The sequence below is a fragment of the Pezoporus flaviventris genome, unplaced genomic scaffold, assembly GCF_033815535.1.
Source record: "Pezoporus flaviventris isolate CSIRO_AGI_PZ_B2104156 unplaced genomic scaffold, CSIRO_AGI_Pfla_v1 ptg000023l, whole genome shotgun sequence".
Classification (NCBI taxonomy): domain Eukaryota; kingdom Metazoa; phylum Chordata; class Aves; order Psittaciformes; family Psittacidae; genus Pezoporus; species Pezoporus flaviventris.
Window position 1 is genome coordinate 19870161 of NW_026892571.1, and position 26072 is coordinate 19896232.

Consider the following 26072-nt stretch of genomic DNA (forward strand, 5'->3'; position numbering starts at 1 on the left):
ATTTGGTATTGCACAGTTATTGCAAATTTCACCTGCTGAGAATGCTTCCAGAAGAGTGCAGTGCTGAGCTGCAGGCTAGATGTGGGGACAGCTTGGTTATTGCATAAGTTTTGCCTAGTTTTTAAGCCCAGGTACTCTGGTCTCATTTGATTCTGTACGTGATTTCATCAGCTGTAGACTTAGCTGCTATTCTCAATAAATGTGCTTTCAGAGGAGAGCTGATGTACTTCAAAGCTAGACTCTTACTGCGTTTTGCTGATGAAAGTGGAATTTAAAGCATTCTTGCAGCTTAATAGTGCAGTTGAAGACTGTAAAAAGTAAATACTTGTTTTGCTGTTGCATGATTGTTCTAAAGCTGATGAGTTAAAAGAAGAGCGATTGTGTGTGTTTGCTTTTGAAATAATGTTTTTTTTTTCTCCAAAAGCCTTTTGTAACCATTTTATGTATTCTGTTTTATAACAAGTGGATAGACTTTACAGTTATGTGCTGTGCGGCCTGTCAATCAGTTCAGTCTGACAGCTGTCAATCACTGACACGCAAATATTATGGGATTCCCTAGTGAGGAAAGAATTGGTATCTCTGTGTGGTGACTTTAGCCTCCCGCAGTTCCGGTACTTTACATTTTTTTAGTTTTTTTCCTTGTGAAGTGATGAGAGTTGTACCTGCAATGTGTTAACTGCCAAAAAAAGACTTCTAAATACACCTGAAATACTTTCAGTCTTATGTTCCTTTGATTTTGAAAGTGCTTAAAACATAAAAGAAAATTCAAGGCATTTAACCTGAAGCTTTCTCAGCCTGTTTTAAAAGTCCAAAATCTTTACTTAAGGAGGATCAACTTTACAGAAATCTTTAATGTAAGGGTTTTTAGTTCTATAAGGTTTTGATTTTCCTTCGTTGATTCAGGGCTTACTGGGTGGTGAAGGAGCAGCCAGCTTTGCAGATGGTTGGGTTTGTCCTCAGGGCTAACTTCAGTGAGTAACTGCTTCTCAGATGACAGAGATAGGGACACATGGGTTTGAGGATACTGGGGAGGGGACCGTGAGGTGGTAGGAGTGACCAGGCTGCTCAGGTGCTGTCCCAGGACAGTGTTGCTCCATGTCCTCTTGGTGAGCAGTGCCAGCAGATGAGCCCCTTGTGCTGCCTCACACAGACGTGCCGCAGCATTGAGCTGCAGACACCGTGGTGGCTCTTGGGTCTGGCTGTGAGCAAGATCAACAGATTCCTCACATAATATTCTACTCAGTTGAGCTAGCTACTGCATGTAGGTGTACTAAACTCCCAGCATCACAGAGCTGTGTTCTTAAAAGATTATTCCTTGGTGGGATGGTTTTGCCTCAGTTTTTTTTTGGGAAGTTTTCACCTTTTTTTGGAAATTGTATTCCAAGTGCCGATGCCTGCACTGTGTTCATTGCAGATGACTGCAGTTAAAACCCTGCTTCAGGGAAGGTCTGGAAGTGCCCTTCATTTTGCTAAGGAGGGAATTGGCCGTGCCCTCCTGGTTTCCATGCTGAGGGTGCTGGCGAGGCAGCCAGTGCTCCGCAGGCTCCTCCGTACAGCGGTGCCGGAGCATCTCCACACAGAACGTGGTGGTGTGGTGGGTCTGGTTTGTGGTGCATCCAGTGCCACAGGGCTTCCAGCAGCATGGTGGGTGTGCAGATCTTCTCCCCTGGAATATATAGATAAGCAGAAACATTGGGATACCCTTACGTTATAGACTTCTGTAGTAACATCTGGGAACTGTTTGACTCAACAAGTATTTCTAATGCCATGGCTTAGAAGGCTTCATACTTTTGGTACTGCATGCATGTTTTAAGATGTTTTGAAACAACATTCTTAATTTTTCAATGAATGAACAGTTTGCATTTTGGTTCAGCTCCTTAAAGAAAAAGGTGATGGTGCTGTAGATGTAGAGCCACTTCCCGCTGACACTAACCAGTTGCTTTCTGATCTCTGCTTATTATCTTCATCTCTCTGTTGAGATAGTAAAGAAAAAAGCATATAAAGTCTTTTATGTTAATACTAAAGAACTAAAATTATCAGTGGGCAAGGCTGCAGAATGCTGGTTCTGATATTCAGCTCATTCTCACACTGTAACGAAACAGTTTCTGGAGAATGGGGACATGGCACTTCTCTGGCAAGCCAGAGTGCTTGCCTGCTCCCCTAGGAACAAGCATACTGCAGCTCGACTGCTGCTGGTTTCTTTATTTAAAGGGACGAGGATGGGACATAAGTAGCAGAAAGTTAATGGCCAGCCCTTCTCCTGGGTCTTTGGGTTTTATTTATGTGCCATAAAACCAGTTTTGTTTAGTGTCTGGCAGGGTTTGGGGCACTGCGAAGGCAGCGTCCTGCGCCATGCCTAGGGAGTCCCCAGAGCCATTCCCTGGCTCCTGGCGAGGGAGGCAAGCCAGCCACTTGCCCCCCGGCTTCAGAGAGGTGGAGGCTTAAATGCCACACCAAGCTTCTGAGGCATAAAGTGCTGGAAATAAAAAGGAGGAAAAACCTGGGACCTAAAGTGCAGCAGGACGAGGGAGATCCTCCATCCCAGAAAAGAGAGATGTAATTAAGGCACCATCATTGTTCTTGCAGCTGCTGGTTCTGGGAGTCTGGATGCAAACATGTCCCTAGTTGTCTTGAGATTAAAAACCACTGTTCTGCCAGCCCTTTGTGATGGCTGCCGTTATGGGCAGAGTGCTGACGCACCATTTCCAATTGAAAAAAATAAGCTAAAACATTTCCTTAAACTATTATACATATGTGCATGTCCGTCTTAAATGTAATTTACTTAATAACCATATGTGGGTAATTCTTTATTGGCTAGATCCATCTTAAGATGGATCTTTTATCTCTTTATCAGCAGATCCAAGTATCTGCCTCTGTTCATTGTGGACTTGGAGGATGAACCCATAAATACTTGATTTGTCTAGAGCCCTGTTTAAAACTGCAGAGCTTCTGGAGTATCAATATACAAAATGCTGTAATGCAGAATCAGTAACTTACTTTGATGTATATAAAAAAGTTCAAAAGAGCTTAAATTGGAGTAAAATAGTAAAACCTGTATTGGTGGCTCATACTTTAAAGAATATCATTCATGTTAGATGTAACAGATGATCTTAATATATGCTTTAGCAAAATTTTCCCGAGGGGAAGTGAATTTTAGATGTAGTTTTATCTAAATTCAGAGGTTTAACAATTTCTGTAAATTGTGTGTAATATTAATGTGCTTCCCTCAGCTGGAGGTAAGTCAGCTCCTTTCTTCATAAGAACAAACTGTTGGGTATCAAAATGTCTTTCTCAAGTATCGTCTTTCTGTTTCCCTCTGTCAAACAGATCAAAATGGACTTCTTTGAGCTGCTGGCTAATCACCACCTGGACAGTCAGTCTCGCTGGAGCAAAGTGAAGGACAAAGTAGAGACTGACCCCCGTTACAAAGCGGTGGATAGCTCCTCGCAGCGGGAGGACCTGTTCAAGCAGTACATCGAAAAAATAGCCAAGGTACTCGTGGGGCATCCGGGAGCAGAGCTTTGGCTGCTCTGCTGTCCCCTTGCTGTTAACGTGTGAAGTAACTAGCTAGAAGATAGACCAATGTGTGCTTTGGTTCCATACCAAAAAGAATTCTGTACCACAGTTATTTGTACTAGCCCACAATGACAGCTTGAGACAAAGTGCCCTTCCTGGGGATGCTGCCACAGAGGCTCAGGGTAGGTGTATGCATGTGTGCATTCACATACATGGTGTGGAAGATTTTATCCAGCAGATCAAGAAGGGCTGACTCCTGTAAAGCCATTGGTTGTAAAGATGGATGTAGAACTTTGGAAAACACAGACACTGTAGAATCGCAGAATGGCTAGAGGTGGAAGAGACTTTAAAGGTCATTACTTCCAGCGCCCCTGACGTGCAGGGACATGCCACGTTCATCACTTCCTATCAGATGGGCAGAGTTTCCTTTGCTGTGATTTTTGTATCGGCTGAGCTTCCTTCAGGGATATAGATGGTTCATAGGAAGGAAGAACCACCAGTTCCTTCACATCCAGTATTCCTGCCTTTCTCTTCCAGGCAGTTAATGGTTGAGAATGTAAAACTGGGCTGACACATAGTGACACCAGTCTCCCCCTGCCCTCCCATTATTCAGAGTTTGTCACTGCACACAAACAACACACTCCTGAGAGTAGCTGTTACGTGATCAGTGTTGTGATCAAACATCTCTTTTCCCTATCTAAACCCCATAGTGCAGCAAAACTTTGTAACCCATGGATCTGAAATCACTTTCAGGTATTTCATTCCAAGATGCCTTTAATTGATGACCCTTTAATTTGCTTCCCTGTCCACTGAAAATACGAAAGGTGCCACGCTGGTTTTATTGAGAGAAATCTGCTGTTCCTTTTCAGAATTTAGATTCTGAGAAAGAGAAGGAGCTGGAAAGACAAGCTCGCATCGAGGCCAGTTTGCGAGAGCGAGAAAGGGAGGTGCAGAAGGCTCGCTCGGAGCAAACCAAGGAAATCGATCGCGAGCGGGAGCAGCACAAACGGGAAGAAGCTATTCAGAACTTCAAAGCGCTTCTCTCCGACATGGTGAGACACTGGCCGGTGCTGTCAGCCCCCCGCTGCCTCCTGTTTCTAGGTGTTGTGCTGTGTAAAGCTTTGGGGCGATTGCAGTTCAGTTTGTGTAGAAATAGAATCCTGTTGGCTCCTCCCCACTGTCCTTGAATCGCTGCTGGGAGTTTTGCCCTGGTTGGAAGAGAATGCTCTGTGCTTAGGGTTCCTGTAGCCTGCCTGGGAGAGTGGATGGTGGTGTTCCTGCTGGGTTTCCCTGGAGCCTCGGCGTGATGGCAGATTTTCAGTCATGCTGCTGTAAGCTTTGATAAGTCTTTTGGAAAATCAGATAATTGTTGAGCACTCGGAATAGTCCCCTGGCTTTTGCATTCTCTCTCTTCATGCTCCAAACATAGCGCCTTTGTGTTAGGATTTCTCTGCTGTGTGAAGAAGGAAGTAGTAGATAAAAAATATCAGTGTACTGTAGAAAAACTGGTTTTAAGGAAAACACCATCTTTTGGCTCAGGTGCGTTCTTCAGATGTGTCCTGGTCTGACACCCGACGGACTCTACGCAAAGACCATCGGTGGGAATCTGGGTCCTTGCTAGAAAGAGAAGAGAAAGAGAAACTCTTTAATGAACACATTGAAGCACTTACCAAAAAGAAGAGGGAACACTTTAGGCAACTTCTGGATGAAACCTCAGCGGTAAGAGCTGTTTGTAGTCAAACTTCCAATCTCTGGCAGCCCATTGGGATTCATCCTTTTCTGGTTTTCCATCACACAGTCTGACCTGTTTAGTTTTATTTCCAGGGCCCCTTTCCTTCCCCACTATCTTTTCTTCCTAACGAAGTCTGCGTGATGTTTCCTTTGCTGTTTATCTTGAGTGTTACTTCTGTTTAACATACAATTCAGTTACACGTAAACTTCTAATCGGTGATCTTTTTATCTCCTGCAGGATGTTACATTTCTTCAACATTGAGTTATTTGATACTCTGCTCTGTGGCATCTTGCTCTTTCAGATACCCTCAGTGTGTTTGGTTTAAGATTATACACGGGCACTTATTACTAAGTTTGTCTGTGTTGATGTCCTCCTGATTTAGTTTGTGCTCCTGAACCTGCACTTTTGTTCTGTGTGACGCTGTGGATATCTCTCACCCATTCTGTGTATTGTGGGGGTTTAGTGAGTCTTGCTTTTTTTTGGTTAGCTGCTAGCTTCAGTCAGCTCTCTTTTAACCCATATGTTTTTACCTTATTCTTTAACACATCCCTGAAAAGTTTTAGAACATTAGGCAGATTTTAGGTAGAATAGGATGGCAGATATGTAACTCAGGCAAGTTTTCTGAAGGTGATTTTTAACAACAGATTCCTATACAGAAATATGTACTAGAAAAAGGAATGTAAATTATATTTGTGAGGACTTTGATCTAAAAATGCCACCTCAAAAGACCTAAATATATAAAACCAACTAATTAAGAATGTAGTAGTCTAAGTAATCAAAACCCAACATGTAAAAATACAGCCACAACTTTGTCAGTGGTCTTGGGAGGTATTCAGAAGCTTCAGGTGTAATAATATTTGCAGTCCATATTCTTAGAATCTGATTTTCTTTTCATTTAACCATTTTTGCTTCTTTTGAAAGATAACTTTAACATCAACATGGAAGGAAGTGAAAAAAATCATTAAAGAAGATCCAAGGTGCATTAAGTTTTCTTCAAGTGACAGGGTGAGTGGATTGCCTTGCTGTTGCTTCCAGTGTCAGGCAGGATACAGGGAACAGGAGTCGGTGGCTGCTGAGCTGGTTCCTGCTTGACAGGAGCAGAAGTAGTCTTGTTTAAGTAAGACTGTTTAAAAATTAAAGTGCTAAAGATGAGGACAAATGTAATTGTGATTATTGCTTATGGTCAGTGTGCTTAGGTGCACTTCATCTGCATTCAGTGTCTTAACCTTATCTGTTTTCTTTCAGAAAAAGCAAAGGGAGTTTGAGGAATACATTAGAGACAAATACATTACTGCCAAAGCCGACTTCCGAACGCTACTGAAAGAGACCAAATTCATAACCTACAGGTGTGTGGCCTAACGTCAGCAAAGGGCTGGTCTTTGCTCTAATTTTCCTTATAACCGGCAACAAATTCATGTCTCGTTCTTCTCTTAATGTACCTTATGTCTAAGTTGGCACTTTTACAACTTGTATAACCTGTCAACCCAAAAAGGGTGTCCCTTCCAGGCGGGTACAGCTTCAGAGAGGTTGACTTCACTCCGTTTCAGAGCATGGTGAGGCTGATACAGAATCTTGGGTGTGGACCAAAAGAAGTTTCTGAACAGGAACACGAGAAACCCTTTAAAAGGAGAAATGAGATTAAGTTCTTTGGATCCTAATGAACCATGTGGCTCCTTGGTGGTCAGCACTGTAGTGCCTTGGAGTCTTGACTTCAGGTGGGGCTCAGTGACAGTGCTCTGAGCTGCTGCTGTGGACATAAGCTCACCAGTTCAGCTGGCCTGTTGCTGAGACTTCTACATCCAAATTCTAATCGTTTGCCTCATTTAGATCTGGATTTAAACCTCAAGGCCAGGTTGGACGGGGCTTGGAGCAAGCTGCTCTAGTGGAAGGTGTCCCTGGCCATGGCAGGGGTTGGAACTGGATGAGCTTTAAGGTCCCTTCCAACCCAAACCATTCTGTGATTCTATGTTTGGGTTTTGTTTTTTTTTGTCCCCTCCAGGTTTTAGCATTTGCATAGTTCAAGCAGTGCTGTACAAGGCCATTGCAGCCAGACACGAGCCTTCCATGGTGCTTAATTAACATAGCAGAAATTTAGGTGACTTTTCCTGTGCCTGGAGTACTGTTGATATGCCTAGTCCTGAGCTAAAGCAGCATCTTTCTAGCTGAGAAGATGCCCAGGTCCCTGCAGCCTTTCCCAGCTTTGCCTTTCCTCTGTGCTTTCCCTTGGTGAGGGCAGCTCGATGCAGCTGCCGCCGGGTGCAGGGCAGGCTCCTGGGCTTTGTGGCTCCCAGCCACCCTGGGGTGGTAACTCTTACACTTGCTTTCAGATCCAAAAAGTTGATCCAGGAGTCAGATCAGCATCTGAAAGATGTTGAGAAGATTCTGCAGAACGACAAGCGATACCTGGTGCTTGACTGCGTGCCGGAGGAGAGGCGCAAGCTCATCGTGTCCTACGTCGATGACCTGGACCGTCGAGGCCCCCCTCCACCACCCACAGCCTCAGAGCCTACGAGACGAACAACAAAATAGCTATGAAATACTCTGAAGCCAAGGGTATCTGTTAAATCAAAAAGCTTGCATGAGCCATCTGTCAGGTTTATACATATACATTACCGTGAAAACATTGCAAAACCATCTGAGGAGCAGAGGAAGAAGCAGCATTTGTGAACATGAAATGGTCTCGGGGGGGGGGGGAACCAACGACAAAACCCCACGTTAAAGGTATTTGTGAGTTTCTTTGGGGCATGACTGACAAAAGTCTGAATGTGTGGCTGTGCCTGGTAACCAGCTCTCAGAGCAGAGCCGTGTCTGAAGCTGGAGGCATTCTCACCAGTGTCATATGCGTGGGTCTTAAGGATGATGACACTTGTGGTTTGAGCTTGCACTATGTGTGCCACCAGCTTCCTCATGGTTACCTGTGGTCTCTGCTGAGGAGGTGCATTGCTGTCTGATAGCTTAAATTGCCCACCACTGAAGAGCGTCTTCAGGAAACCCAGGTTCCAGTTCTCTGCTTGCTTTGACCCCTGTAAATGGAACTAAATCCATTCAAACCAGAGTTAGAACTGAGAGAGGAGAATTAGGACCGAGACCTTAAATCAAATCTGTTCACAGGTCTGCTTTTTTCCTTATCCTGTCCATGAATTAGAAGCAAAATCAGGTTGCTCTGCCCAAGTGAAGATTTGTCTGATAATTTGTACTCCAAGTTGGAAACACTTGGTCCATAGCAGTGGTTACCGGAGCAGAACAGGACGGTTGTACAAACCCATTTTTATTTACGATAAAGTGATCTTTACATACTTCTGGATTAGACTGTGGATTCCCCTCTGGGCAATTCTTGTAAACTATACTCCTGTTTTGAATGTTAAACTTGTGTTTCTAAAGCTTAATTTTGAAATGTTGGGATTGTTCAGTTTATGTATTTGAACTACAATAAACCAACCCTTTTTATATATGGATTGTACAGGCCTAATACCAATTTTTGTTGGATTTTGTTGGACTTGTGAATTTATGAGTAAAGCAACCAACTGAAGTCGTATCGCCCATCTTCTTGGCTGTGTTTGGCAGAGCGGAGTCCGTGTCACTGCAGAGTGGTGGATGGAGCTGCAGCAGCCCGCAGGTCAACATGTGGGCACTTGTGCCAGCAGAGCTGTGTTCCAGTTTAGATCTTGAGTCTTTTGCTTAAATAGGAGAGGGTAGGGCTGGTGTGACAGTATTTCCTTTGATTTGCTCAGTACTTGATGTGGATCCCTGCCTCTGAGCTGGGGGCTGGGGAGGGATTGATTCTTCCATGAGAAATTGGTATATTTTTTCTGTAGTTCCCGTTTTGGTGGCCAGCCCCTGGGTCCTGCAGCCTGAGCACCAGCACAGAAGGTTGTTTGGGGGGGGCTTGTACTGCTGACACCTGAACTGGGGGGCTTGCAGTAAGAACATATTCCATTCAGGGCATGTATCCCTCCTCCTACCCCCTCTGCCAGGGAATGGGTTTAGTTTCCCTCAGCCTAGCAGGAAGCCATGCATTTTTTATGGCTCTTTTAAAATATGGTTAACTTGTTCATTAAATGAATAAGATTGCTGTTAATTTTAATTTACCTAGTTTATGGCAACCAGATGTTCCTTAACACTTATTTATCTGCTGCTTCTGTGCCTAAAACAATTACACCTGATGTACCGGCCCCCTGGGGTGTTGCTGCTGCAGTCAGCAGTGCTGCTGGGGGAGAATGCTGGTCCTCTGCCCTGCAGCACCTCAGGTGCAGGACCCTGTGCCCCCCAGGGCAGGGGCAGTCTGGGGGATCCTCCTCCCAGAGGAGGTTGGGTGTAGGGGATGCTGACATCTTTCCCATCGCAGTCCGGTGGGGTTTTGGAGCAGTCCAACTCTCTCCCAGGCACCTTCACTGGCCACAAGGGTCCAGTAGCTCTGTTTTCTACAGGACAAGAGCAACAGCCCTTGTGTCTGCCCGGAACCCTGTTACTGGGAACAGTGCTGATGCCGGGCTACGGGGCTAAGCTGTGGGATGTGATAATGCTGCTCCCTGTGCTGGGGATTGCAGCTGGGCACCTTTCTGCCCATGAACATCACGGGCTAGCTCAAGTGCCACAGTGTGGGACTGTTCCACTGGCCATGTGGGGCTCAGTGCTCACTGACCAGCCTGATTTTGGCACCTCTGAGCCCCTCAGGTACCCATCGCTTCTGCTTTCCTGGCACAGGCTGCGCTGGCCAGAAGGGAATGTTGGAAAGGAAGCAGCCGCCCCCATCAGCTCGGACCTGGCAGCACCCTCTGCCCAGGGACCCGCAGACACCGTCTGGGTGCCCGGAGCTGCCGTCACCCGCACGCGAGAGGCACAAGGAGCCGGACAAAAGGCACGTTTGGGACAGCTTTACTTCTGGCACCAGAGTGCAGGCTTTCTTACAGGAACCAAAGACTTTCTTTTTAAAAAAAAGTTCATTTGCTCTTGCTATTTTATTTTTCTGTTTCATTTTTAAAAAACCGTTACTCCCGACAGCCTTCGCTTGGAATGAGCACGCGAGCACTGCGCTTCCCATTGCCCTTGTGAGCTCTCCAGGACGGCGGCTCTCCCTGGCGCAGGGTGTCCCCGTGGGTCAGTGCTCCAAGGCTCCATCCCAGGGGATGCGGGTCGCTGCTGTCTACAGCTCCCACGTGGGCCCCGTGCTCCTGGAGGAAGCAGCAGCCGCTGTCCCTGGTCGGGGTGAATCCTCGCTCTGTCCCAGCACCAGACCCTGCAGGGCCGCAGGTGCCGGCAGAGCTGCCGCCGCGGGGGTCACCCCTTGGGGCCACTGCTAAGGTGACAGCGTTAAACTTTGTTCATTTGCTCTTTGCTGCAGGAGCAGTTCTCAGATTGACTGAGGATGCTGTAGCTCTTTGTGTTGAACAGGTTTTTGCTCAAGTAAAAGAGGGACCCAAATAACCTGTGCTGTGAGCGGGGCAGCCTTGCCATGCAGAGTGGAGGAGATATTGGTTTTATTGTTATCATTATTATGGTTATTATAACTCAGGCCCACAGCCACCCTCTCTGGGAAGCAGTCAGGCGCTAACAGCAATATATGGTTGAATTCCTTTTTAAAAGGTCATAAATTAACAACTTATACTTTATCTCTTAAAAAAATGAATAAATAAATAAATTTTAAAAGAAAGGGAAAAAGAGAGAAAGAGTCAGAACATGCAGGAGCTTACAACAGAACAGGTGGGAGTGACCAAAGCAAGAGACAAGAAACGCAGACGAAAAGCCCAGGTTCGGTTTGGTTTGCAGTCAATGCAGTTTGGAAGCATCATTTATAAAGGTATTCATATACCAAAAAAGGCACCACAGTATCTACAGAGCCAAATCCTCGGGAGCACTGCCAGGGGGAGGCTGCAGCACATCCCCTCCGCGCCTGTCCCTTGCTAACCGGGACTTCCCGCTGTAGGTTTGGTGTTGCTGTCTCTGCTGGGACAAACACAAAACACCCACAGAAAGGAAAGGTGAGAACGGGCAGAGGGGCTCCGGGCCGGGCTGCAGCGCGGCCCCGGGGGCTCCGGGAGCGGGTTAACGCGGTCGGAGCGGGAGGGCTGTAACTGCCCACGGGGACACCGCGTGTCCCCCTCCCCTCCTCGTCCCAGGCCACCGCGCTGGTCCATCGCAGAGGGCTGCGGCCACCCCTATGGGACACGAGCCCTGCACACCCCCCAGCCACCCCACGCTACATCTTGGCTTCAGTGTGTGAATGGAGAAGCCTGGTGTGTGCTGGGGAGCCCCCGGGGCGCAGGAGCACTCGCCTCTGCATGACCGGGAGCTGCAGAGCAGCAACTGAACAAAGAACAGGAAGGAAAAGGGGAAAAAAACAGGAAAGAAAGAAAAGAACTGTTTGAAATCTTGCGTTTACTCGTGTTCATACATGAGACTCCTAGAGAGCAACTGTCCTCCTAGTTAACCTTGTCCTGGAATATGTACAGGTTATTGGTGGCTGCCACAGCGATGATGTTCTCGGTGGGGTGCCAGGCTGTGTGCAGGATCTTTTTGCTGAAGTCCAGGCTGTCCACGCTGATCTCGTCCTTCCTCCGCTTGCCTCCAATGCAGACCTTGCGGGGCTTGAGGATGGCGCGGGGTTTGCTGTTCTCCCGCGAGGCCTCCAGCGTCACGTCCCGCTTGGTGTTGCGGTCGAACATGCGGAAGAAGTTGTTGTAGGAGCCGGTCATGATGACACTGTGAGCACGGAGGGAGGATGGGTCACGGTGTGCGCCCAGCCCAGCCAACACCCGGCTGTGCCAGAAGGTTCAGCTCCGCCACTGGAGCCGCATCTCCACGTCCTCCTTAGCTCCTTAACCCAGGGAATGTGCACAGGGGAGGCACCTCCTCCTGGGGCAGCAGCGGTACAGAGAGCAGTCTTTATGGCAAGGATTCAGCTGACCTGAGCCAAATCATTTTCACACCTTTTTAGAGGGAAACTGCCTCATGATTAGAGGCAGCCAAAGTATCCAGAGGAATAATGAGATTTGGAAATCAGGCTCCAGGCCCAGCTGTGTCCCTTAACCCACCCAAAGGTTGAGAATAAAAAATATACATCAACCCTGCCAGGCCAAGTGGTTTTGCACACTGCCTGCTCTGGTTTGCTGTGATTTACGTGTGTGGACAGTCATCACCCCCTCGCTTCAGCAATCTGGAGCCAAACGCACCAACACCCTCCAGTGGGTGTGGGTGAACTGGAGACAAGAACAGAACCGAGCCAGGACCCCATCAGACACCCCCAGAGCAGCTGGGTGCGGGGATCCCGTTGTACCCACAGGAAAACTCCAGGGAGCCAGCCAGAGGCCAGGGAAGGGCACAGGGGAGCCCGCAGGCAGCCCCGGCTGTGCTCCCCCCCAGGGCCAGGCCGACCGGAGCCGCTCGCACTGACCTGTCAGAGCCGTTCCAGACGCACTCGAACTTGTCAAAGATGCAGTCGTTCTCATAGAGCGAGCACAGCTTGCTCCGCAGGTAGTCATGAACCTGCCGGGGGGACACGATGTGAGGCCCCCACATGCCCCTGAGCATGGCCACCCGCTACAGCACCAGCCCCGCTCCACATGTGGCGTTGGTGGCACCAGGGATGTCACCGTGCAGAGGGAGGCAGGGACCGATGCTCTCCCCCACCACCTGCGAGCACCTGAGTTCCCCACCCTCACCCTCAGCCCGGGACGTGGGTTTCACTCCACACAGCCACACAAGCCCACATTTAACAGCTCTTCCTTTGCTTTCTCTGATTTCATGGCATGATGCTCCCACCCATCAGGTCTGCACCAGCCCTGGAGCATGGCGTGGGCAGGAGCACGGCAGGTGCCCGGCTCTCCACTCTCACCTGGTAGGTCTCGATGGGCCGGTTCTCCATGTTGAGGTCCCACACCTTGACGGTGAGATAGTCCCGGGTCATGATGTACCTCCCGCTGTGGCTGAACTTGACATCGGAGATGGAGGAGATGATCTCGGAAAAGAACGACCGGTTACTTGGGTCCTCGGGCTCTTCAAAAACTGCCAAAGAGCAAAGGACAGCGCCAGCGTCAGCCAGGGCAGGAGCTCCTGTCCCTAGCATGAGCAGAGGCACCCGCAGCAGGGGGCAACGCTCCCACCTCTGGGTCTGATCTAGACTAATATGGACAAGCACCTGTATTTTAAGGACTTGGCACGATTGATGCTCCTTTGTTTTTAATGTGTGCAATAAGAGAAAGGGATCACCAGAGACCAATCTATCAACAGCACCACAGAAGCCCAGAAGATTTAGAGCCTTGCACATCACTGCTGCTCTCTAGAAATCAATGTGCAGCGTAACTGAAAGTCAATGTAAATATTTTATAGCCCCTGCAACCCACAGATTTAATTTGATCAGTCTTTGAGTAAATCAGTTTGAACAGTTTGAGGGAGACCGATGAAGTTCCAAATGAAATGTATTTATAAATTTGATTTCAGAGCAACATCAGCTAGGCAAGGACGGTTTTAGAAAGCCATCGCAGGGATGCATCAAGAGAGATGCTGTGATGCGGAGACATCTGTCCAGCTCCTCTTCCACATCTGCAGCTCCCCAGAGCAGCACTGCAGGATGCTTGCACCGCTTCACTTCTCTACTGGACACAAATCCAGCTGCCAGCCCCATGTGTCCAATGCTCATCCCCCTTGGCCGCTGGATCTGACACCCCATGTCCAGGGCAGGGCTGGTGGCTCCCCAGGCAGCGTGTCCTGCACAGTGCGCCCAGCACCGGCGTTTGCTGGGGTTGAGCATCCTCTTGCTAAGCCCTGTGGTACCCAGCACCTGCACCTCTGCGTACAGCAGAAAACACGCCTGAAGTGCCGGTATCAATGATCTCTACAAATCAGAAATGGCATCGCCCACAGCAGGACCCAGCTCCAGGGCCTTTAATCCCAAGCAGGAAATCTGATGACACATCAGGTCTTCTAAATAAGAAAAGCTACAGCAACAAGAGGAAATAAAGATCTGAGGCGGTCTGTGGAGAGCGTGTGAATGCCAGGACGTGTCTTCGCTGCAACCATCACAGGTTTGCTCTCACCAGGTCTGCTGGATTCCTGAGGCTTGCCCTAATGGCTGCATCATTTCCATCACAGATGCACGCCTGAGCTTATGTCAAGGCAAGAGGTGCTCAGGTTATAGTGCAGGGGCAAGAGGAAGTTGTTAGGAAAGAAGAATTTTCCCTGCACCCATGTCCTTGCCTGCTGTTCTGGGGCTCTGATACTGGGAAGCAAAACCCCCAGATACAAAGGGGGACACTTGTCTTAGGGATATACCTGCAATATGGGAGAGTAAAACCTGTGAGCTGCCGGCTACCTCATCAAAGCAGCTTTATGTGCTCTGGACCAAGGCTGAAACTCTTTTCAGCAGAGGATAAATGTTTGGTAGAGTTGCTGTAACACATTCAGCAGTGAGGAGACAGAAGGGAAAGGTCCCTCTTTGGGAAACCTGAGCCTTTGGTTTCAGGAGTTTGGTACAATCACTCCTTAAAACTCCATAAGGAAAAAGGGGAAAGCCTTTTGCTATGGGGAAATAACTGTAGTAACTGTTATTCTGCCCCTGTTACCAGCTCCAGGAATCCCGACCTGCCCTTTGGCTTCCCTCAGTGCTTCGGCCAAGGCATGTGTTTCTTTGGGCACGTGGAAGCTGATGCCGCCTGCGAGGCCAGCTCTGAGACTGGAGGGAGCTCACAACATCACAGATCGCAGGAGCTCCAATGAAATGGGCAAACAAAACTGAACACGAGAAGCACGTAAGTACGAGCTGTGCCCAAGCAATGAGCTGCATCCGTGGGAATTAACACTGCTGGGGCGTGCAGAGACAGCGTCTGCATTCCTATTAAATACTGACAGCTATTAAATGTCTCCATCGGAGGATTCGCCTCCAAAAGGCAGCGCTGCTTTTCACGTTGAACTTTGATGGACTGTCTCAATTTCCACTCGCACATCCGCAATGCTGCAGCTGTCTGGGGCTGGGGCTTCTGAGGGTGGAGGGAAATCAATCAGGAGATATCACAGGAGAGGTCAAAGGGAGCGGGATGTGCCACTGGGCGCCGTGTGCGGGACGCAGCAGCACCAGACAAAGGGAAGGGCAGGGGGGGCTCTGCCACTGGAGCATCAGGGAAATGGATTCTGTTTGCTCTGTGATTGTGTTCTGGTCCTCAGCTGGGAGCTGCCGCTGCCGGGCTGTGAGACATGGCCGGGAAACGCAGGAACAGAAACACTCCTTTGATCAGGGTTTGGGAAAGCTGCCACTGGTATTTCCCATCTCCAGCCAGCCAAAGCTCTCCCACCAGCGGTGCTTCCCCTCCATCCAATGCACCTCAGGTTAAAACAGGTCTCAGACACGAGCACAGCTCAGAAGCCCAGAAGCAACAGCTGCTGTGTAATTCCCTATCAGCTGTAGGAAACCCACATCTGAAGCACACCGCGGGGCTCTACAGGGGTAGGTTATGACCATGGGGCTCCAGGAAGTTGCACCCATTTTGTGTACCCTGTTCTCCTAAAGCGATCACACTTTGAGTACTGGAATCTCCTTAATTTCCCACAGGATATTGCCCATTTTCTGAGGAAAACCCAAACCAGAACAGGAGACACAGGAGTTCAGCTGTGCAGTCACACAGGAGAGGCAGGGCTTTGGCTATGCAGTCACGCAGGGCTTTGGCTGTGCAGTCACACAGGAGATGCAGGGCTTTGGCTGTGCAGTCACACAGGAGATGCAGGGCTTTGGCTGTGCAGTCACACAGGAGATGCAGGGCTTTGGCTGTGCAGTCACACAGCACAGCAGCACTTGCTCCTGCCACGTTTCACTGTTTTTAAGGCAGGCACCAAACTCTTTTTGACAACAGGGGGCTCAGCACAGGAACTGCCACGGCCCAAAGAACAGCAGCAGCTATTGACCAGCTCACCCATAGCTGCTGTGGGTGTTTGTGCCAGTGTTCCACTGGCAGGCTCTGACAGGAGGAATATTCCCAGCACCATCCTCTGGACAGGCAGAGGCTGAGCAGGACCCGAGCTCCGCGGCAGCGGCTCACTCATCGCATCAGCCTGGGAGGAACCAGGACCAGCTCCCTGCCTGCCCAGCTCACTCCGAATGTTGAGGGAGCTTTTCTGCACATCCCAACCCTGCGGCATCAACCACAGCTGAGAATAGGACACGGGGAGGACGGGGTGAGGCTGCGGGGTCTGTGCTCCCCTTTTCTGGGCTCTGTGAACGCGAAGGGGACCCCGTCCCCCCGCACCGCGCTGGGGCTGCACTCACACTTGGCGTGGCGGTCGCAGAGCGCGGAGGTGCGCATGTCACACAGCCGGATGGTGCCTTTGCTGCTGCTGTAGACAAAGGTGTTGCAGTGGTGCGGGTGGAACTCGGCAGCCGTGATCACCTCCGTCAGCTCCTCCATGTTGGCTGGTTTGATGTCCACGATGTCTGGCAGGGCGAGTCAAGGAGCCCCCTGCAGCGCAGACCCCACAGGTCCCTGAGCACCCTCCTGGGAGAGCAGCACCAACCTCGGGCTCCAGCCTGCACCAACACAGGGCAAAGCCCACCTCCATCACGTTGCTGTTCAAGCGGGGACCATGAGCCCTCTGTACAGCCAAGACCTGACTCTGCCGATTCACCCTGAGCCAGAGCAAACATCTCCTACTGCAGGAACACAAAACCAAAACCTGGAGCACAACGACCAACAGAAACTGCCACAGCCCAGGGGTGCTGCTGCGGACTTGTCACTTCCAAAACGTTTCTCATGCTCAGGCTGGGTGAAGCACTGGGTGGCAAACAGAGCTGGCCCTGAGGATGATGCCACAAGGACCTGCACAGCCCTGCAGAGCATCCCAGGGCTGCAGGGCACGGATGAAGAGGATCCACCCCGACTTGACACTAGCAAGCAGTCACCAGTGGAAGCAGCTTCAGATTGTACAGCGCAATCCAAACACCCAGCATGGGGTAACTGTGCAAACGGGGAGAAAGAAACAGCAGCTTTCCTGACCCCCTGGGAAGCAAATTAAGAACCTGCTGTTCCCAGCAGGATGGGAATTAACAGACAAATAAAGAATGAATTCCTGCCCCGTGGGGGGGGCATTTCCAGCAGCCCCAGGGCACAGACTCTGAGCGGTCTCAGCCCGGCCGCACTGCGGATCCGCAGCAGAACCTGGGTCCCAGCTCAAGCCAGGCCTGAGCCAGTGCACAGCCCTGCAGGGCAGTGACCGCCCCCTCTGATCGCTTCTTGGCCAAACTCCCTGCGGTTTCACCCAAATTTAGGGCTCCCCACATTCTTCCCCAAAACACAGCGCACTCTGCAGCCCTGCTTGGCCGTACCCACCAGTCACACACCTCTGACTGCTGAACTCCTCTCCGGTGCCTGAATGGGCCCCATGCCCCGTGGGGACTCCTCAGTGGGAAATGCTATAAATATCATCCATGATAAGTACCCCATTGCTGTTATTTCTGACGTGGCTGTTGCAAGGGTGACTGGCAGGGCCTCGTTTGTACAGCGGTGACTGGCAGCCCGTCACCTCGCTGCAGGGTATAGCAGAGACTGCACAATTAATATTGCCTCCCTGCATCTTCCCCAAGGCATCTGTCTGCTCCATCACCGGCAGACGCTGCTCCCGCCCGCCCTGCAGCAGAATTCAGAGCTGTGTCACCAGGCTGGAGGCAGCGTCCTCAGGATGCCAGATGAGCCCTGCACACGCAGGCAGCGGCTCAGCTCAGTGTGAGCCATGTCCTTCCGGCGGCACAGCTCAGCCCGGCAGAGATGAGAGGGAAGGGCCTTGGAGGTGACACCGGGAGAAGGGAGTTTCAGATGCTCTGCAGTCAGATGTGCTGTGGAGAGCACTGCTTTGTATTCCTGACCCCTGGGAGCCTGCCAGAGGGTGATGCTGTACAAGGAGCCATGACCAGGGTGCAAGGACGGGACCCCTTCATTCTCCTACTGACACGTGCACGCGTCTGGGCTCCCAGGGCTCCTACAGCCCACTCACCAGCAGAGGCACCGCCCGCACTCCCGCTCTTGGCCGGGCTGTGGGGTCACGCACCAAAGGATACTAAAACTTTGATTTGTGATTTCAAAGTTCCACAGGTTTATCCTCAGGTCATCCGCTGACATGTAGGTCTCGTAGTCGCTGTTGACGGAGATGGAGTTGATGTGGTAGGTGTGTGCGTTGGCAAACACCCGCCGAGGGGTGGCCTCCACCATCAGGTCCATGGGCCGGAGCACTGGTACCTGTGACAGGAGGCAGAGTGTCAGCACCCGGGGACGGGTCCCGCTGCCCACCGGACCTGCGCCAGCACCTGGCATGGACAGGCACCGGCTCCATCACAGTGGGTGCCTGCAAGCACTGGCTGCCCCCTCTCCATCCCCCTGCCTCGGCTCATGCCCTCACCAAGGAAACCCAGCAGCTGTGTGCGGGCATGAGCAGGACAAGCAGACACAAAACCTTACACCTCTGAGAGAGGCATGAGTACGGTTTGATTGCAGCAAGAGCCCCGTAACCCAGGCTCAGGTCTATGCTGCAGTGACTGCTCCTTCTTTGGGAGAAACAAACCCAAACCCACTTCTGCCTTGTTTTGTCACTGTTAACTGGTGAAATTCCTGCCAGAGGCATTTCTAACAGGCTTGTGTGTCTTGAGAGAGCCAGGGCAGCACTTTCTTTGCATTTGCTTCACAGCAAAGTGACGGAGGTGAGAGATGAGAAGAGACAGGGAAAGAAACACACAGGGCAGGGACAAATGGGGGACTAGAAAGAGAGCTGTACGTGTTCACCTTCAGATTAATAAGCATAACTCTTGGAAACAGGGGATTGAGAGATGCAGTAAGAACAGGGAGCACGAGGAGTGGTGCAAGTAATAGCTTCAGACAGGACGCTCCGGAGGCAGTTCAGTGCTCCCGGAGGTGTCAGCCCGTGCTCCTGCTCGGCAGGCAGCTCTTCCCTCAAGCTACTTCATTACTGTGTGTATTATCTGTGCGCTGCCCAAAGCGATTTCCCGTGGCTGCCGAGGTGGGGACGGGACTGTGACAGCCAGCGCCAGTGACACCAGAGCGCAGGGACTGCAGCGCGGAGCCGGAGCTTAATGTGACGAGCCTGCCCGCTAATCCTGCCTGACACAGGCAATGATGCATCGTTTGCACTGACGGGCTCCGCTCAGCCGCTGGGGACGGAGGCTCAGGGATTACGGGAGCCGCGCTGCCGGTCAGACAGGCACAACCGCAGCGCAGTGCAAAGGGAAAGAGCTCACGGTTACACCGGGCTGTGCCCGTACAAAACCAAGTGCAGCAAAGGCAGGAGCCCAGCACCTCACTGCACTGCACCACACCACACTGCACCTCACCTCACTGCACTGCACCTCTCGCTGCCCTGCACCTCACCTCTCCTTTCATTGCACCTCACCTCACCTCTCACTGCACCTCGCCAGGGGCAGCCGGGGCTGAGGCGCAGCAGCGTGGGCACCGGCACCTTCCAGCAGGATTCCCTGCCCCAACCACGCTGCTCCCACTGGCATTGCCATGGCAATCTTCAACAGCACAGAGCTCCGCAGTGCATCCCTCCTTCAATTACGGAGCCAGCCTGCAGGGCAGGCTCTGGTATTATATACACCCATTATTAAAGGGTAATTCAGTGTAACAAACCGCATCAAGTACATAGAAAGGCTGCCAAATAAAATAAACCACGAATAAATTAAATTACTTCTTGTTTTCGGGGCGGGGGGAGGGGGGAATGCCAGTCATTTCTCATTTAAAACAAAATATGTCTTCATTTTTCTCTCTTTTACCAGGCACCCCCTGCAAAAGAGCTGGTCCCACTCATCCAAAGGGCACATGACGCTCAATTCCTCTCTCCTTGTCTGGCCAAGGCTTCCCCTTTGCTCAGTTAATGAGGCACTAATCCTGCCTTGAGCTGTAAAATTCATCTCCTGGGTGGTGGGGGGGTGGAAGATCCAGGGTGCCCTGGTCCTTCCCCACCACCAGTGCTGCCAAGCGGAGGACCATGGTGCTGTTAAAAGCACGGCAGTAACTGCTGCTGCTTCTCTACTTTGCCCCCTGCTCTCATCGAGTTTCCCCTTTCATTGCCTGTCATGTTGACGGTCACCAAACGCTCCCTGCTCCCCAGGGTAGGGAAGGCTTCCCATAGCAGAGAGTCTTCTTGTTCCCAGTGCCATGATGGACGTGGTGTGAAGGGATACAGAGGTTTGGTGCTCCTCAGGAAAACCTCATCCTCTGCCCAAAACACAAGTCAATACACAGGGAAAAGGATAAGGCCTCAGCTCCCGGCCACGTGCTCACCTCTCACAGGCACAGTCCAGCATGAGCCGGGTCTGAGCTGCCCGTTACTGGGCTCAGACAGTGACCGGTCACCCCAGCACAGCCCCGCAGCGAGTGCAACCCAACACGCACACCAAGGCAAAAGGACCCAGGCTCAGCACCTCTGCAGGTACCTGCCCTGTTCAGCGGGACCAGCAGCGCCAATTCTCCTACGACCTCAGCCCAGCCACGATGCTGTGAACCAGTGCTCAGGGCAGAGCTTTGCTCCCTCCTCCTGCACTTAGAGAAGGGCAAGCTGCTGTTCCTGGAGCGAGGCATCAGCCCACCAGCCCCGGCAGATGCTGGCTCTGCAGCCCCGGTGACCTGCAGGATTTGTCCATGTGGGATTAGCCACAGCCGGAGCCCAGATTAACCCCATCCTTGGTTCTGCAAGAAGGAAAATGTCATCTGGTTCCCAGCAAATCCGAGAGCAGAGCTGGCTGCCCAGCGACAAACCCAGGCTCATCACCTGCTCCAGCAGCCAGGCTCCTGTGGACGTGCTCCCCGGTGTCTGTTTCTCACCTACAAAAGGCACAATCTGCAACCAGTGCTGCCTGCACATGAATAGTTTGCAGACAAAATGCACAGCAAATGCCATTTCCATGGCAGACGGACAATTTCCTGCTCTTCAGGATTTTGTCTCATTGGACCTTCCCCGTGATGGGGGAAAGGGACCTTCCCATGGAGGATAAACACACTGTCCCATTACCAGTACGTGTAGCCAATAGAGCTGCTGGTTTCATCTCTTCCCCAGACACGTCCCTCCCTAAGCCTCACACTAACACCTCCTGTCGCCCGTCACTGAACCTTTTCATACAGTGAAGCAAGATTAAGCCTGGAGTCCGTCCATGGGCCAACTGCTGGAGCCATCCCCACAAAGAGCCCAACACCAGGGCCCACTCACAAGGGGTTTCAGCACAGGGATGAGCAAGTGTCCTTCCACACAGAGCCTCCACCACCCCAGGTTTCCCCGTCTCTCTGTGCTTTCATAGCATGATAGGATTTTTGTTGTTTGTAACCGAGAACTTGTCCTGGATCAGCTCCTGTGCTCTGGGATTGCTGTCGCCACCTGCACCTGAATTTTGACACAAGTTTGCAGAAGCCTCAGAGAACAAAGAGAGCATTTTTCTTATCCAAAGTTCAAAATCCTGACCCCTTTTCACCAATCTCATCCACAGCGCACGCCCCTCAAACTTGTGATTGCTTGAACAGATCTTTATTAACTTATTTTTCCCTCTGAAAGAGATCCCGTGTCAGTAAAATCCCACCAGGGGGACGATTTTCCCAGCAAAATCCTGCAGAAGCAGAGCCACGCTCCCAACCACACATTCAGAGCAATCCAAACCCGCTGGATAATTCTGCTGGCACATTGTTTTTACAGCACGTCTAGACACAGATACCACCAGTGCAATTGCTGTGGAAATAGAAATGGAGAAAAATACTGGAAAAGTCAATTCTGGTCACCAGCATTTCCAGGCGAGTTTACAGATGTTCCAAGGATGAAGTATGAGTTTTCACCAGAAAAACAAAAAAAATGAGAAAAGTACCTCAAAGCTGCGCACCACAGGTCCCAGCATGTGCTGAGCCCAGCACTGCCCTGCCTGGGCGCAGGATGGGCGAACGTTGCACCCTGCGCTGCTCCAGAGCAGTGTGAGCAGCTCATGGAACTGGGAAAACCCTTTGTTTTTCATTTCCATGGCAATGATTTGATGATGATCATTTGAAATTGATTAGTTCTGCCATGTGCATTTTATAGCCCAAAAAAGCCAAATGTTACACATTACGTTGTCATTTAAATGATAATGCTTCGGAGAATGTACACAGGGAAAAGACAGACAGATCTCTGTGCAGGGGCAGAAATGCTGCAGCACCACATGCCTTCTCCAAAGCATCCTCCTTCCCTTTCCCTCTCCCATCACCCAGCCTCACTCAGGGCTGCCCGCTGTGTGCACTGCATGCTGTGGATACACAGCACAACCTCCCCGGGAAACTGCTCCAGGAAATCCCAGTGCTTTGGCAAAATGGGAGACACAGACCCACACTTCTGGTGGATTTTGGTGGGACCAGGTGAAGCGGTAGCTCTCAGTCAGAGCACGTTTTGCGACAGCCACAAGCACCCGCATTGCGTCTGGCTGGGGAGGGCCATTCCTCACCCAGGGAGCTGTTGGTGCAGAGCACAGAAACCCACCCCCTGCACCATGGTCACCTCCTGGGTCCTCCACAGCCAGGTGGGACACAGCCCTGCTGCCCAGAGCAGCTGGTCCTGCAGCTCAGTGGGTGCACAGCAGCCTGTCTGCAGGGTGCTTCCTTCCTTACACACATTTAAAACGCCTGGGACAGAGATCAGCTGCCTGGGGCTGGGAAAATTGTTCCCAAATGGTGTCCAAGGCCCCCTGGGTTTCCCTGGCACAGACAGGGGAGAAGCGAGAGCCCTGACCTGAGCCCTGCCAGCCCCAGCTGCTCCTCCCGCTGTGGTCACAGCTCAGGAGAAGGGGACGTGATGGACTCCAAGGAATCCCAGCCTGGCTGGAGCACCCTGTGACGGGGTCGGTACGGTGGGAGGATGCACCCCAGTGTTTCCTCACAGCCTGACCTGCTGTGAGGGACCAAAGCAAACACATTCTCTATTTAGAAGGATTTAAAGCCTTGGGTATTATTTGTGTTAATTATTTCTTGCACACACCCCATGGCAGAGGTATGGCTGTACACCGACCAAGGGGCACTCGAGAGCTCGCTGAGGCTGCTAAATGACGCCGAAGGGCTGCAGCTATTAGACTAGAGGCAACCCAAGTAAGCAGAGCTCTTCTAATGACAGCAAAAGCCTTACTTTACAGTCTGAGCAGAGGTAAACATTCCTTCTGCTCTATGTGGGTTAGAAATTTCTCAGAGAACAATGCTCATCAAGCACATTAAAACCATTATGACAAATGGGTAAGAGATGGTGGCAGCAAGGTGGTTTTAACACCTTTTTTGCTCGTCTGTGGTTGAAAATTTAACTGGATGGATGTGGCTTTACTCCAAAGCAGGAGCATCACAGGACAATTAGATGTCAGAGATACACCAGGCTGCAGCAAAGTGGTTACAGCAATGTAAATATCTAAGTAAAATCATCAAAACATCAGATCAAACTAGGGCTGGAGGAAGACTCTTCAATACCCTGTCCTCAGGGACAGCAGGCGCTATGCAGGCAGAAACTAATAACCATAAACGCTGAGCACTTACACCGTGTTTTACCTCTTCCCGTTGCCACGAGGCAGGAGCCACATGTTCCCACCAGAGCGTGGGGAATCGCAGCACTGTATCTCAGGGCACAAGGGAGCACACCCAGCTCCTCCAGCACCAGGAAACAGACTGAGGGCAAACCAAAGGCTGAAACATGAGGCAGACAGGGGACTCCAATAAGCACGGTCCAGCGCTCGGATGTTCCAGTGCCAGTGGGACGGGCTGGGTGCCCCCCACACTGCCAGGGCTGGCCCCAGCCCCGCTGGCAGCAGCTCTGAACCCTGCCCCTCTGTGGGGCACCGGCCACCATGGATGGGGACGGTGGAATTCAGGCCGAGCACTTGCAACCCCCTGCACCAATTTTCGGCTCCGCTGCAGCCCTGCAGTCACCAGCTGAAGCAAGGGGATGTGGTCAGACACAGTCGGCTGACACCAACAACCAGCACTGAAGATGAGCAGGACGATTACCTGCTTTCATAACCACGTCGCCCCTGCACTCCTCTGAGGTGTCATCACCCTCATTGTGAGCTCCCGTTAACTGACTGCTGCTTCCCGATGGCCGGTCTGGGATGGGAGCCTGACCACCAGCTCGGCATTCCTGCACCCCCCCGGCCCTCGGCCCTGTGAGGGTTGGTAACCCCAGCTCTGACATCCCAATGATGAGCAAACTCCAGCAATGGGCTGTGTAGGTAACAGAGTATCAGGCTGAAAATGCTGCCTGAAACGTAACAGCAGATACGTTCATACATGAAATTAAATGTTTTCTTGCTCGGTAAAGAAAAATGCCTGCCAGCCACCAGGAGCAACTCAGTACGCAGGTGAGAATTAACTGCCTGTCAGGGGCTCTCAAAGGATTCATCTGCAAAGGAACTGGAAGCCATAAAACTGAGCTGAGGGTAATTGTAGCAACATTTATATATATATACAAATATAAACCCCCTGAGTACTCAAAATGCAAATTCTAAGAGGATGTTACTAAATTACAAGGTGGTCTGGTCTGATTAATGCCATCACAAAATTCCTGAACACTTGTCACTTCTAGGCAATGGGTTCAAGGGGTTATTGCCAAGCAGGGGAGAACATGGCTCCCCCCTGTTTGCAGAGGGGCAGCTCACTGCTGGAGCCATGCACCAGGGGTCTCCAGTGCTGCCTGCACCCACTGCCTGCATCCCCTGCCTGCACCCACTGTGCAGGACCCCAGGTGAGCTCTGGTGAGATTAGCCGTGCTCCTCTGCTGCGGGCTGGAGCTGGCTCTCTCTGAGCAAATCAGAGCTTGTAACCAGCTGTCCCGGGGAAGAGCAAACTCACTGGCACTGCTGGTCAGGAGCCACCAGTGCCAGGGGCTGCCGGGCAGACGGGCACTGCCATGCCCCGGTGCCTCCTCTTGCCAGGCTCCCGGCAGCGGCTGCATTAACGGGGTCTGTGCATCCATCCCCCCTTGCAGTAAATGGAAAACGTAGCCCTGGGTGTTTACATTTGATTCAGGAGCTGGTTCTAATCTCCTTAGGCTGGGAGGAAAACTCATTTAGAGAAGGTACTTATGCTCCCTAAGCAGAAGTTGCAGTTGCAAATGCACTAAGCAGAGAGAGCCTGTTAACTGTCTCGTCCCCAGCATGCTCAGGGCATGCAGGGCACTGCAGCAGCGCCAGCATCAGCACCGGGCACTGGAGTACCTGACATGACACAAAACAGGGTGCTCGGTGGCACAACTGCCCAGAGACAGCACCACTCCTGCAGCAGCTCCACTCCTGTACCTGCACACCAACCAAAGCTCTGAAACAGGGAGCAAGCCCTGCCCTCTGACACCGACCTGCCACACAGGATGGCATTACCAGTGACACAGCACACAGGTGACACCACCAGCAACTTCACAGAATCACAGCCTGGTTTGTGCTGGAAGGGACTTTAAGGTCCCTTAACCTCATCCACTTCCAACCCCTGCCACAGGCAGGGACACCTTCCACTAGAGCAGCTTGCTCCAAGCCCCTGTGCCCACCCTGGCCTTGAACACTGCCAGGGATGGGGCATCCACAGCTTCTCTGGGCACCCTGTGCCAGCGCCTCACCTTGGTTTGACCAAAGATACTGAAGAGAAAGGCTCCTTCACAGCCGTGACCTCCCCAGACTCACCCGTAGCATGGTGATCATGGAGGGGTCTCGGAGACGGCCGTCCTCATCCTTGAGGTTGTATCCCTCTGGTCTCTTGTCCCGCTCGCTGATTTTCCATAGCTTCACAGTCTTATCTGTGGGCAGAAGAGAGCAAACAGTCACAGCTTGGCAGACCAACACGCCACGGCCACTCAGGATGGTTTCTAA

The 26072-nt window shown here is 51.2% G+C and overlaps 2 protein-coding genes across 6 annotated transcripts in view; one reads left to right on the plus strand and one right to left on the minus strand.

Moving 5' to 3' along the window:
* Positions 1-8703, plus strand: part of TCERG1 (transcription elongation regulator 1) — a 30942-nt gene extending 22239 nt beyond the window's left edge. For all 4 annotated transcript variants that reach the window (XM_061457159.1, XM_061457160.1, XM_061457161.1 and 1 more), the window contains 6 exons: positions 3328-3492; positions 4386-4568; positions 5056-5235; positions 6170-6253; positions 6494-6594; positions 7576-8703. In XM_061457159.1, coding sequence (XP_061313143.1) covers positions 3328-3492; positions 4386-4568; positions 5056-5235; positions 6170-6253; positions 6494-6594; positions 7576-7777 — 915 coding nt within the window. In that variant the 3' untranslated portion in view covers positions 7778-8703. The remainder of the gene's footprint in view (positions 1-3327; positions 3493-4385; positions 4569-5055; positions 5236-6169; positions 6254-6493; positions 6595-7575) is intronic.
* Positions 8704-11603: 2900 nt separating this feature from the next.
* The window catches only part of PPP2R2B (protein phosphatase 2 regulatory subunit Bbeta), a 59887-nt gene continuing 45418 nt past the window's right edge, over positions 11604-26072 (minus strand). For both annotated transcript variants that reach the window (XM_061457163.1, XM_061457164.1), the window contains 6 exons: positions 25887-25999; positions 18282-18459; positions 16500-16664; positions 13080-13249; positions 12639-12730; positions 11604-11947 (listed from right to left, as the gene is read on the minus strand). In XM_061457163.1, the coding sequence (XP_061313147.1) occupies positions 11668-11947; positions 12639-12730; positions 13080-13249; positions 16500-16664; positions 18282-18459; positions 25887-25999 (998 nt within the window). In that variant the 3' untranslated portion in view covers positions 11604-11667. The remainder of the gene's footprint in view (positions 11948-12638; positions 12731-13079; positions 13250-16499; positions 16665-18281; positions 18460-25886; positions 26000-26072) is intronic.